The sequence below is a fragment of the Rhinoderma darwinii genome, chromosome 5 (genome assembly GCF_050947455.1).
Source record: "Rhinoderma darwinii isolate aRhiDar2 chromosome 5, aRhiDar2.hap1, whole genome shotgun sequence".
NCBI lineage: Eukaryota > Metazoa > Chordata > Amphibia > Anura > Rhinodermatidae > Rhinoderma > Rhinoderma darwinii.
In genome coordinates this window covers 236,971,107-236,984,171 of record NC_134691.1, presented here as the reverse complement: position 1 = coordinate 236,984,171, position 13,065 = coordinate 236,971,107, and the positions used below count along the sequence as shown (strand labels likewise).

The window sequence follows — 13,065 nt, the reverse complement described above, 5'->3', positions numbered from 1 at the left end:
CTATAAAACTGTAATGTTATTTTTCCCAGACGGTGAACACCAGAATAGTAGCAACAAAAACTACAACCCGTCTCGCAATAAACCAGGCCTTACACAGCTTTTTTGATTGAAAAATAAAAAAGTTCTGGCTTTCAGAATATGTTGACACAAAATGTGCAGTGTCTAAAAGCGGATAAGATTGGGCACCATTTATTGGTGAGACACTGGCCATATATCTCTGAAATATTATTTATTTACCGCATTATTATACCCTCCTACTATGCCCTGATGTACCCCGCACAGATTACATATGACCCCACATTATAAACTGAAATACCAGCAAAACCCTTAAAATCTGCCAAGCTAAATCCGTGCTCCAAAAGCCAAATGGCACTCCTTCCCTTCTGAACCCTACAGCGTGGCCAAACAGCAGTTTACATCCACATATATAGCATCGCCATACCTGGGAGAACCAGCTTAGCAGTTTACGAGGTGTGTGTGTGTTTGGTGGCACAAACTGGGCACAACATAGTGTACTAAAATGGCATATTGGCGGAAAATTGCAATTTTCACCATCCGCTGCATTATTAATGGAAAACACCTGAGGGCTGCTCACTACACCCCTTAAAATGCCTCAAGGGGAGTAGCTTCCAAAATGGGGGTCACTACTTGGGGGTTTATTTTACTATTTTACCTCGGAGCCCTGCAATTGTGGGCAAATGCTCTGAAGATAACCAAAATAGACCCCAAATGCGCATGTTGCTCTACACTTCTGAGCTCTGTCATATGTCCAGGCAAATGTTAAATGCCTTGAGGGGTGGTTTCCAAAATGGGGTCACTTCTTGGGGGCTTCCACTGTACGCTGGTACCTTAGGGTTTTGCAAATGCGACATGGCGCCCAAAAACCAATCCAGCAAATTCTGCATGCCAAATAGAGCTCCTGCCTTTCTGAGCCCTGTCGTTTGTCCAAACAGCAGTTTATGACCACATGTGGGGTATTTCTGTACTCTGAAGAAATTGCTTTACAAATGTTGGGGAGCTTTTTCTCCTTTATCCCTGAGGAAATAAAAATACTCAACTTTTTAGTGGAAAAAATGTTGATATTAATTTTTACGGCCTAATTACAATAAATTCTGAAAAAGACCAGTGGGGTCTAAATGCTTACTATATCCCTAGATAGATTCCTTAAGGATGTAGTTTCCCAAAAAGCTTCACTTTTGGGGTTTTCCTACTATTTTGGTCCCCCAGGCAATTTGCAAACGTGACATGTCACCCGAAAACCATTCCAGCTAAATTTGAGCTCGAAATGGTGATCCTTCCCTTTTGACCCCTGCTATTTATCCAAACAGCAGTTTATGACCACTTATGGGGTATTGCCGTAATAGGGAGAAATTGCTTTTCAAATGTTGGGGAGTTTTTTCTCCTTTATGCCTTGTAAGAATTAAAAATTTCTACGTTTTATTGGGGGAAAAAAAGTAGATTTTCATTTTCACAAAATTCAGCAAAAAAAACTGTGGGGTCAAAATGCTCACTATACCCCTTGATAAATTCCTTAAGGGGTGTAGTTTACCAAATGGTGTCTTTTTGGGGATATTTTCATTGTTTTGGTATCACAAGACCTCTTCAAACTGGACATGGTACCTAAAATGTATTCAAATAAAAAGGAGACCCCAAAATCCTCTAGGTGCTCCTTTGCTTCGGAGGTCTGTGTTTCAGTGAATTGGCCCACATGTGGGATATTTCTAAAAACTGCAGAATGCGGGCAATAAACATTGAGCTGCGTTTCTCTGGTAAAACCTGTGTTTCAGAAAAAAAAAAAAAAAAAAAAAAAAAAAATGAATTTCTGCAAAAAAAATTACATTTGTAAATTTCATCCCTACTTTGCTGTAATTCTTGTGAAACGCCTAAAGGGTTAATAAACTTTCTAAATGCTGTTTTGAATACTTTGAGGTGTTCAGTTTTAAAATTGGGCGATTTATGGGGATTTGCATCGTATGAGCGCCTCAAAAACCATTTCACAACTGAACTCGTCCCTGTAAAAATAGCCTTTTGAAATTTTGTTGAAAATGTGAGAAATTTCTGCTAAAGTTCTAAGCCTTGTAACGTCCTAGAAAAATAAAAGGATGTTCAAAAAATGATGCAAACATAAAGTAGACATATGGGAAATGTTAATTAGTAACTATTGTGTGTGGTATTGCGATCTGTCTTACAAGCAGAAACATGCTAATTTTTGCAGTTTTTCGCAAAATTTAGTTTTTTTCACAATAAAATACTGAATGTAGACAAAATTTTACCACGAACTTAAAGTATAATGTGTCACGAGAAAATCTCCGAATTGCTTGGATAGGTATAAGCATTCCAGAGTGATCACCACATAAAGTGACATGTCAGATTTGAAAAATGGGTCTGCGTCCTGAACGTGCCAACTAGTCCATGTCCTTAAGGCCTCATGCACACGACCGTAGCCGTGTGCACGGCCGTGATTTTCGGGTCGGCCGGCTGCGGACTGTCAGCCGCAGGCCGCCCACAAATCGCGGGACATGCACATGGCCGCGGCCATTGTTTTCAATGAGCAGAAAGAACGGGCATGTCTTATTACGGCCCTGTTCTGCGGTCCGGGCTCCCGGGCCGTGCAAGGACCGCAAAAACTACGGTCGTGTGCATGGCCCCATAGAAAAGAATGGAGCCGCAATTCTCACGTGGATTTTCGGGGGAATTGCGGCCACAAAAACACGTTCATGTGCATGGGGCCTTAGGGGTTAGTGGAACACATTCAAATCTTTAGTTTTGAGCAAAGTTTCCTTTTTAAGTACAAAACTGAAAATGAATGAACACAGCTGTAGATTTTATATAGAAACACCACACATTCAAGCATATCATTTATATTTCTGTTCAATGGTAACAATTTGTCAGAACATTAAAACCTAAGAAAATATTCTAACTGACATAAAAAGGGAATATACCAAGATTTCTACTAAATATCTAGTTTAAAAGTGCCAACAATGGGATTTAGCAACTTGAGTGATTACAATGTTCAATGTTCCCGTGCTTGAATTTTGATCCGGAATAGTTTGGAATTTTTATTGGACCAACAGCATGGTAGCCAATATAAATATATAACATCAGTGGATCACCTGCAGTCATTTGCCAAGTTAAGGAGATTGTCCAGATTTTGAAAAAAAAAAAGCCTGCTTTCTTTCAAAAACAGCGCCACACTTGTCCATGGGTTGTGTGTGGTATTGCAATTCAGCTCCATTAAAGTGAATGAGGCTGAGCTGCCAAACTACACAACCTATGGAAAGGGATAGTGCTGCTTGTGGAAGAAAGCAGTCATGTTTTTTTAACCCTGGGCAACCCTTTTGACACTATATATGGGCTACATAGTAGACTTTGCCAGCAGTGCAACCATAACTGACAGACAAATAAACAACTTTCTGCACCTTTATCCAACACGCGCATCTAAGTTTGCCATGTAGCTTTATAGCCATAGGGGGAGATTCATCAAGACTGGGTTTTCATACACCAGTCTAAATATACAGATTGCTGGAGCTAGATGCACCTAACTTAACAGGTGCAGCCTTTTAATAAATTAGGCGCATCTCTGACTGTGCGTCAAAGACTCAAATCTGAGCTGCCATAAGTTTGCGTTATAATGGACTCCATTTTCTGGAGTAAATATATGATTTGACGGGCTGCAGCTGGCTCCACCCCCTTTTGCTAACGGCCAACTTTTAAGAAAGTGACTTTTTCTTAGAAAAGTTAATCACCCGCCACTGTGTTTTTGCGGCCGCAATTCATTTCTATGGGCCCAATGCACACGTGGTTTCCACGGTCCGTGCATTGCCCAGGAGCCTGGACCGCAAAAAGATAGGACATGTCTTATTGCTGCCGCATTTTACGGTCCAGGCTCATTGAAATTAACGTACACGGCTAAGTGCACGGCCCGTGATTTGCGGGCGGCCCGCGGATGACACTCCGCGGCTGTCCGAGCTGCAAATCACGGGCCATGCACACCACTACGGATGTGTGAATGATGCCTACATTTTAGACATGCCGTCGTTTTCAAACAAGAACTGAAACATAAATAGAAAAAACTCCAAAGTAACAGAAAAGGAAATAACAGTTTTTGAAATTTGACATTTATAACCGAAACATATTTCCCAAAACATGCTGCTCCATTCAAAACATGCTTTTGAAGTAAAGAAAACCTGAACCGGATGCACAACATTTCACCAGTAATGCAAAAGTGCCATAATAAATGCATAATTCTTCACGCTTGAGCGTCATTTGTTCATTTCTTGACATTACTATTGGTTCTTCCAGATTGATTATAGCAATGTTTTATGGAAATAAGAGCAACGGAATGTTGATGACGTCATTTGCGACTTTACGTTATTTTCAATTATTATATACAGTCAGCCAGAGCTTCAGTGTACCAAAATCTCAAATTCTGAGGAATGCAAATAATCTCTGCATGGAAAGCAGTCCTTGTATGTGGAACTTCTTCTCTACTGAAAAGTAAACTAAACAATGTAACCGTTTTCTTGTGGAAACTCCATTTTGCCTGGTATAAAATAAATTATAGGCAAAAGTGAAAGGAAAGCTGTGGGAAACTTTTTTTTTTATTTTTTTAAAGAAACACATTTTAGGATTTTGGCAACATGGACAGTACAATGTCCAGACAGGTTTGCCACAGCATTCAAATACTCATTGATAATTTCACCATTTTCTTCATTCCACACCATATCTTTCAAGTAAGAGATAAGGTAGTCCATATCAATGAAATCTAGTTTATATGCGGCTTCCGTTTTGGTTTTTCTTCATAGCATTCGCCATATTCATTTACTCTAGTCTTATCCACAGGATAAAGCCTGGACGGGAGAAAAAAAACAATGGAAAGATTAACTATTTGCGAATACAGCACTTAGGTTATCTGAGACTATTATGTTAAAATAATATACTGGCAGATACTCACCCCCTGAAGTGGCCCCCACTCCAGCACTGAGACTGCTCTTCACGGCTTCGGAAGCCTCTGCAGTCGACACGTGCTGCTGCAGCCTATCGCTGGTCTCAGCGACTATGCTGCCATGAATGGGTCCTCAGTGCTGGAGCGGTGTGTGTGTGTCTGCGTGTGTTGGGTGCACTTTAGTGGGCGAGTATCTACAAGTTTACACAATCCCCTGCTCTGCTATAGATTTTAAAAAGTTCCTGGATAACCCCTCTAGATTTCATTTCATCAAGGTATTCAATTAGAACATTTTCTAAAAAGGAAGCAATTAAATGCACTAGAGTCTATTTAATACGTAGGCCTCATTTACATGGCTGTATCAGGTATCTGAAGAACACGGATCCATATACCATATTACAGAGGTATCTTCACCTAGAAGTATTCTACAGTTCTCAATAGGCAGTGAATACGGCTACAAGGCATCCATGTACTAAAAAAAGGGTTGTCCAGTTTAGAAAACTCATTTTCATATAACCTATAAGGGAATTCGAAGACTAGAGAAGGGGGTCCCCTGTTCAGGTTCCTCAAATCTTGGCCAATTGAGAGCAGTTACAAAGAGTCATCACTAACACTCACTTGCCAGAAGGGTAAGAAAAAGCCCTGGTTTCCCAGGTGCCTACTAACTAATGAATTGGAAAACTTAACACACTTAATCAAAATTGCTACTGCGGTCTGATAGCATAAAGGCCTGAACCCCGTTCATTTCCGTTCCGGGGTTCCGTCTGAGGTTTCCGTCAGGTGAACCCCGCAACGGAAAGTGAAACTGACAGCACAGCTTCCGTTTCAGTCACCATTGATCTCAATGGTGACGGAAACATTGCGAATGCTTTCCGTTCGTCACCATTCCGGCTGGTTTCCGGTTTTCCGACGGAATCAATAACGCAGTCGACTACGCTATTGATTCCGTCTGAAAACCAGAAGGAATGGTGACGAACGGAAAGCATTAGCGATGTTTCCGTCACCATTGAGATCAATGGTGACTGAAACGGAAGCTGTGCTGTCAGTTTCACTTTCCGTTGCGGGGTTCACCCGACGGAACCCCGGAACGGAAATGGACGGTGATGTGAACAGGCCCTAAGTGATGTTCGAATCTAGATATAGCAACAACTGTGGCAAAATTAGTGTAACATCTTCATTATATAGATTTGTTAACTCGGGTCTGCAGTCCGATATTGACGTGCAACTATCAGACCACCACAAATGTATTAAAATTCAAAAAGCCCCCCCCAATACCCCGGAGGACGCCATGGCTGTGGCGAAACATGTCAGGGGGGTGTGGATCTTTGAATTTGAATGCATTGTGGTTGTCGGATATTTGCACGTCAATAGCGGACGCCCCAATACCACTGAGGACGCCACGTCTAGCTAGTGATTATTTCAATGGTTGCCCGCCAGATGCCTGGGTCTATTTTTGTTTTTTTTGTACAGTTACAAAGAGTGCTGCTCTGGAGGATCGGTCCTATCCTGCATTACGTAGACAACCACTTGATTTGAATGGACACTAATGCTTAAAGGGGTTATCTGGAAATTATTAAAATATACCAAGGGATGGCATAACAAACTAGCAGATACACACCCCTAAAGTGCCCCCCCCACCGCATTCCAGTTCTCTGCCGATCCCGGAAGCTCCTGAAGTGGTCACGTGATGGTCATCCGTCACGTGTCGCTGCAGCAAATCTCTAGCCTCAGTAGCGTTGCTGCCACGAATGGCACATGACCGCTGAGGCCAGGGATTGGCTGCACGAACAGCACGTGACCACTAAAGGAGCTTCTGGAACCAGTGGAAAACTGGACGTCACAGCCAGAGTGGGGAGGACTTAAGATGGTGATTATCTGCTGGTTTATTATGTTATGCTATCCCCTGCCTAGCTGTAGATTTTAAGAGATCTCGGATAAACCCTTTAATTTCCCCTGCCGGGAAATTGTACACCTATTGCCAGGCTTCCCCCCAGATTACAGCCAATCGCTCGGGGAGGATGGGGGGGGGGGGGGGGGGGGGGGCGGTTACAGCAGATGGACAATTTGTTGTGATCAGCCTATTTTTAAGAGACTCTTGTTACATATAGGATTGTCCAAAGTGGAGAACCCCTTTAATGAATGCTCAATGTACTTAATAGACACAAATAAGGATAACAACATTGGTAAATATTTGCTGATGCTTTTTCCCAGCAGCAATGGATGATTCTTTCGTATACTGCAGAAAATAAAAACAAACTACTGTATTTTTCGGACTATAAGAAGCACCCAGGTTTTAGACAACAGAAAATAGGAAAAAATGTCCCATCTAACTTCTTCTACAAAGAAAAAACTATTTGTTAAAAAAATAATAATTTGTTCAGTTTCACCACATTCTGAGAGCCACAACTTATATTTTTCCATCGTTTGAGTGGTGTGAGGGCTTATTTTTTGCGGGACGAGCTGTAGTTTTTATTTGCACCATTTTTTTTGGTACATACGATTTTTTTATCACGTTTTATTTAATTATTTTTAGCGCTATGGTGACCAAAAGACAAAGTATTTTTTTTTTCACGCCGTTCACTGAGTCAAATAATGCTATATTGTAATAGTTTCAGACTTTTATGGACGCAGCGATATCAATTTTTTAATTATTTTTACATTGTGCTTGGGGAGAAATGGGAAAAGGCTTTTTTTTTGTACCTTTTTTAAAAAAATGTTACACTCCTGAAAATGTATCTAACTTTTTTTTTTTCACACATTTTATTAGTTCCCATAGGGGACTTGAACCAGCGATCATTAGATCGCTGGTACAATACACTGCAATACGTGGATGAGTTAAGGAAACAGCCTAACTAGCTGAGCTACGCTGTTTCCGTAACTCCCATAGTAGTGAACGGCAGTTACAGAAGCAGCGTAGCATGCTACTCTGTTTCAGTAACTACAATTCAGTTGTATGGGAGTAACGGAAACTGGGTATCTCAGAGAGTTATGCTGTTTCCGTAACTCGACCATATAACCAGGAAGTGAAGTGGCCGGAAGACCGCAGAGCCGGGTAAGATAGAACAGGGTTTAGGGGGCCCCGTTCTAGAGATAGATGCGGGTCCCAGAGGTGGGACCTGCACCTATCTGGCATTTGACATATCCTGTGGATATGTCATAAATGTCCTTCATGGGTAAACCACTATAAATGCCACGGTCGCTATTGACTGCGGCATTTAACTAGTTAAACAGCCAGGAACAGTTCCTGGCCGTTAGAGCAGCTTGCCATACATCCTCCCCTCCCTGCTCCATGATATGCCAGCATTACTTTTTTGCTGATGCAGTCGTATGAGGTTTTCTTTTTTTGCAGGACGACTTGTAGTTTTTATGGTTACCATTTTGGAGTAGATGCGACCTTTTGATCACTTTTTAGCACATTTATTTTAAGGCAAGATTCAAAGTAAACAGCAATTTTTGCATTCTTTTTTATTTTATTTTTTACGAAGTTCACTGTGCGGGTTAAATGATGTAATAACTTTATAGTCGGGGTCGTTACAGATGCGGCGATATCAAATATGTGTAACTTTTTTTTACTTTATTTTGTTTTTTAATAGTAAAGCATTTTGTAAGGGGAAAAAGTGGGTTTATCATTTTTTTCACTATTTTTTTTCTTCACTTTATTAAACTTTTTTTTTTTTACTAGTCCCACTAGGGGACTTCACTATGCGATTATCCGATCGCATTTATAATATACTGCAATACTTTTGTATTGCAGTGTATTAGTGCCTGTCGTTTAAAACGGACAGGCATATGCTAGGTCATGCCTCTGGCATGACCTAGCTTGCATACACTACAGGCAGACCTGGGGGCCTTTATTAGGCCCCCAGCTGCCATAGAAGACACATACACTCGGCGATCTCATCGCCGGGTGGATGAGAGGGAGCTCCCTCCCTCTTCAAAATCACTCAGATGCAGCGCTCGCTAGATCGATCTCACCCGTTAGAGCAGGGATGCCCCCAGCTACCTCTGGTAGTTGAGAGCAGGGAGATTTAACGGCTCTCTGCTCTGTTTATTTATTCCGATGGAACGCCGTAAAAAGGCTACTGCATCGGAATAAAGCCCGTTAGTGGCCGCTGTAAAAACATAATGGGGTGGTCACTAACGGGTTAATGGGAAAGCACTACACAGAACAATCTGCCATTAAATTTAGGACTGTAGATATAAGCCTTAGCAGCACAGGGCATTGGTGCCTAGGAGATCTATATATATATATATATATATATATATATATATATATATATATATATATATATATATATATAAACAGATTGGTGGTCAGAGGGTGTTATGGGCAATAGGCGCATTGTAAAAGTGAAAGAATTAACAAGCCAACATTTCAAAGAAATATACAGTAGTAATGTAAACATTTTAATTATCAGTGTTTCATATGAACTTACCATCTTTGGTACAAATAAATTAGAAATACCACATCATCTCTAAAACACGCTAGCCTGTGTGATGTTGGCATGGTTATAATAAAGGCGAAGATATCATCAATAAATGTGTTAAATGCCTGTTGAAAAATAAAAAACAACAATGTTTGAAAACCACATTTGCACCTTACAAAACTTATACTTCAAGTGTAGCTAAACGTTTGACAAACTTCTGACATGTCAGAAGTTTGTATTAGTGGGAGTCCGAGCACTGAGACGCCCACCAGTCGCTAGAACGAAGAAGCTGAGGCACTTGTATGAGCGCTCAGCTGCTACGTGTCTGTTCGGCTTTTTCCGGAAAGCCGATGTATCAGAGTACGGGCTCATAGACTTTCTATTGGGCCCGTACACCGATGCATTTATTTCCGGAAAAAGACGAACAGACACGAGCGCTTCAGCTGCTTCGTTCTAGCGATTGGTGGGGGTCTCCGTGCTCGGACCCCCACCAATCAACACTTCTGACGTGTCACTATGACATGTCAGAAGTTTGTCAAACATTTAGCTACACTTTAATAGGGATTGTCCTCCATTGCAACCCATCTCTATTTATATTCATCTAAAATAAAAAAACTTTGCAAATAATAATAATAATAAATAATCTGGATTTAAAAATATCCCGCCCCCGTGTCACTATAGGTCCTATATAGACCTGTGTCTCCATCATTACAGACTACAAACCATCTCAGTGTGTAGTCAGATACTGCAGTCGTACTTCCTTCAATCTGTCCCCTAGTTATTGCGAATGTATATATTTTTTTTTTAAGTCAGCCAGAATTAGTGGAAGGAAGTATTTACTGCATGATCAGACTGCTTGTTTTGTATGGAGACACATTGCCCAGCACAGGAGCTGTGGTCACAAAACGGTGGGATAGTTTTAATCAAATGATGAAAGTGTTCAAAGGGTCATATCGAGTTGTAGCCATGTACTAGAGGTAAGAAATGATGAACATTGATTCACACATCAGAATTACAACATTTCAAATGTTATATGATTGGAGCTGTATTAGAAACTACATGAATAGCGATGCTTGTGTAAGCAGTTAATCTCCCTTTACAGCATAGAGTTTTACTCTAATTTTAATTTTGGGCCCCTTTCATGAAGCAATGACCAAATTGTTCAAAGAAGCAGTCTAAAAGAATCCAAACTCAAAACCATTTTCTGAGGTTGCTTCAAAATATGAAATAAAAATATAACATTTTAATCAAACTGCGGGAAAACAAATAATTCTATTAGGCAATTATGTATTACTTACTTTATAGGTGAACGCTTTCCATGGTAAATGTGCTACGGATTTCATCTGCAAATCAAAAAACAATAACCAACTTGTTATAAAGATGCAATATACAACACTATATATAATATACCTTTATTAGCCATATGTATATATTAACACCTTTATGAAATCATTACCTTATAATTTACAAATAACTGCGGCAACATGAAGAGAAATCCAAATGCATAAACACCTGTAAAAAAAAATTACAAAAAAATTAGACCATATTTCCACCGGTTGTAAAATATATAGATAAAGGGCCTGTTCACATCACTGTTCGTTTCTGCCAGAGGTTTCCGTCGGGTTAACCCCTCAGCGGAAAGTCAAAACGGAAACCTTAGCTTCCATTTCCCTCACAATGGAACTCAATGGTGACGGAAACATAGCGAATGTAGGAACCCCTCAGCGGAGATGAACGGTGATGTGAACACACCCCAAGAGGAGATTATCCCTATAAATTACTAGGATGAGGCATATAGAAGGCAGAATGGTCAGTATTGCTGGTAATAGACCAGATATTTTGCAACTGTGGGGGGGAGACAATTTGCAACATATGAGCAGCAACATCTTGGGCAACAATCACTGTGATCTGCATATTCAGCCAAAATTAGGCAGTGGTATTTGTGTTTTTATATAGTTGTAACTCTAGCACATTGGGGGATATTTACTTATATAGTTGTAAAATGCATCAATTGAAGAGTCGCTAAAAATGCCACAACTTATGCCACGTTGACTAAAATGACGTACATGGCATAACGTAATCATTTTTTATTTATTTTTTAGCAGTTTTCCCCCTCTGCGCTCTTTCTCTAACTCTCATTTGTCTCAAAGCTAGTGGACGGAGCCCAACAGCTGTCATGTCTTCTATACACACACACACAGAAGAGGAGAATCCTGCTCTCCTAGCTGTATCACACACACACACACACACACAATTTATTTAAATATATATATATTTATTTTGCAGAACATACACTCTGAGGAAGTCACGAGAGTGACGAAAAGCGCCAGCGTTATGTGTGATGTCACACGCCGGAAGTCCAGGGTTCGGGTCAGAGACATTTGATATACATGCTCTGCATGCTATTTGGACAAAGCCGGAATATCAGCCTTTCACTGGATGCCAATCTGCTCGAGTTCGATGCTGGAGTGCGGATAACGCCATATCTATGGTCGAGGCATTATTTATCATTGCAGCTGTACGATTAATGGCATCCACTGTACCGGACTTAAGTGTCTGACTGGTTCCTATTGCGGAGCCAGGCTTTTCAGATTTAAACTTATGTTTATTTGTAGTAATTATCCTTTGTCCTTGGCCGCTAATCCATGGCCAATGGCCGCTACTTCACTAACCAATCTGTGGCATTATTTTGTTAGGCATTTAGCCCTTGTCTAGTGGCTCTATTGGATCTATATGGTCCTAATTTTATATGGTTCTCACATATGCTAAATTTCCACTACACTTTATTGAGATTGTGTATATGTATTGTGCAATTTTGATTTAGCATATGGTCTCTATGAGCAATTGCTCTCTAACACTGTGAATCATGTTACTTATTAACTGGCCGGCCTTGTGATGTATAGATTTGTTTGTCTGTAAATGCAGGATTGTATATGCTGCCTTTATCACATTCAATAAATTGTGTAAACCTTATAGTTAAATTTGAGCCGAGTGCCTTGTCTATGCCAGGATTATTTTCTGCCCCTTCCCTCCCTTTTTTTCAGTTTTTTATTTTGCAAATCCTTTATATGGCCCAGAAACACATTTGTAAATATATGGAAAGGTGTCCGTGGCCAATATAAATGAATGGGTCCATATTTACGCATGAAAAGTATGGTTGTGTGCATGGGGCCTAAGTATCAAAAAGCTATTTAAAACAAGCAGCTGAGCGAGTGTGTATTGATTTCAAGTGTGCAGTGTCTCAAGTGTGACTTAAGATTCAGTGACTATAGATCAAGAAACTGTTTGGGGTGTTTAGTGTACATCTTTTTTTCATACAACTGTATATTGATTTTAGATCCCCATTAGACACAATGAACTCCATTGCTGCCAACGCTACCCAGTGTACATCCTGTGCCATGTTTGTTCTCCGTGAACAGCTGTTTGGTGGACCATAATGCTGTGCAGGGTGTGTGAGAATTGCCCATTTGGAAGCCCAGATTCTGGATCTAAGTGAGCAACTTTCAACACTGCGGGAAATCCACAACATAGAGAGGAGTTTGCTGCTCAATGAGCAAGCGCTCACTGGGGTAGATCCAAGGGAGGATGGTAGCATGGAGGTTCAGGCCGCTAGCTGGGTAACATTTAGAGGAAAGAGAGTCAGGGAGGCTAGTCCTGATCACCCCAATAAGGGAGGACATCAGTTCAGGGGTA

At 40.6% G+C, this 13,065-nt stretch overlaps 1 protein-coding gene across 1 annotated transcript in view; it reads right to left on the bottom strand.

Annotated features, from left to right (window-relative positions):
* Nucleotides 1–2,845: 2,845 nt before the first annotated feature.
* CLPTM1L (CLPTM1 like) overlaps nucleotides 2,846–13,065 on the bottom strand; it is an 86,685-nt gene continuing 76,465 nt past the window's right edge. Inside the window, exons 15-18 of the mRNA XM_075827003.1 lie at nucleotides 10,829–10,884; nucleotides 10,671–10,715; nucleotides 9,382–9,497; nucleotides 2,846–4,850 (exon numbers count right to left, since the gene is read on the bottom strand). Coding sequence (XP_075683118.1) covers nucleotides 4,766–4,850; nucleotides 9,382–9,497; nucleotides 10,671–10,715; nucleotides 10,829–10,884 — 302 coding nt within the window. The 3' untranslated portion in view covers nucleotides 2,846–4,765. The remainder of the gene's footprint in view (nucleotides 4,851–9,381; nucleotides 9,498–10,670; nucleotides 10,716–10,828; nucleotides 10,885–13,065) is intronic.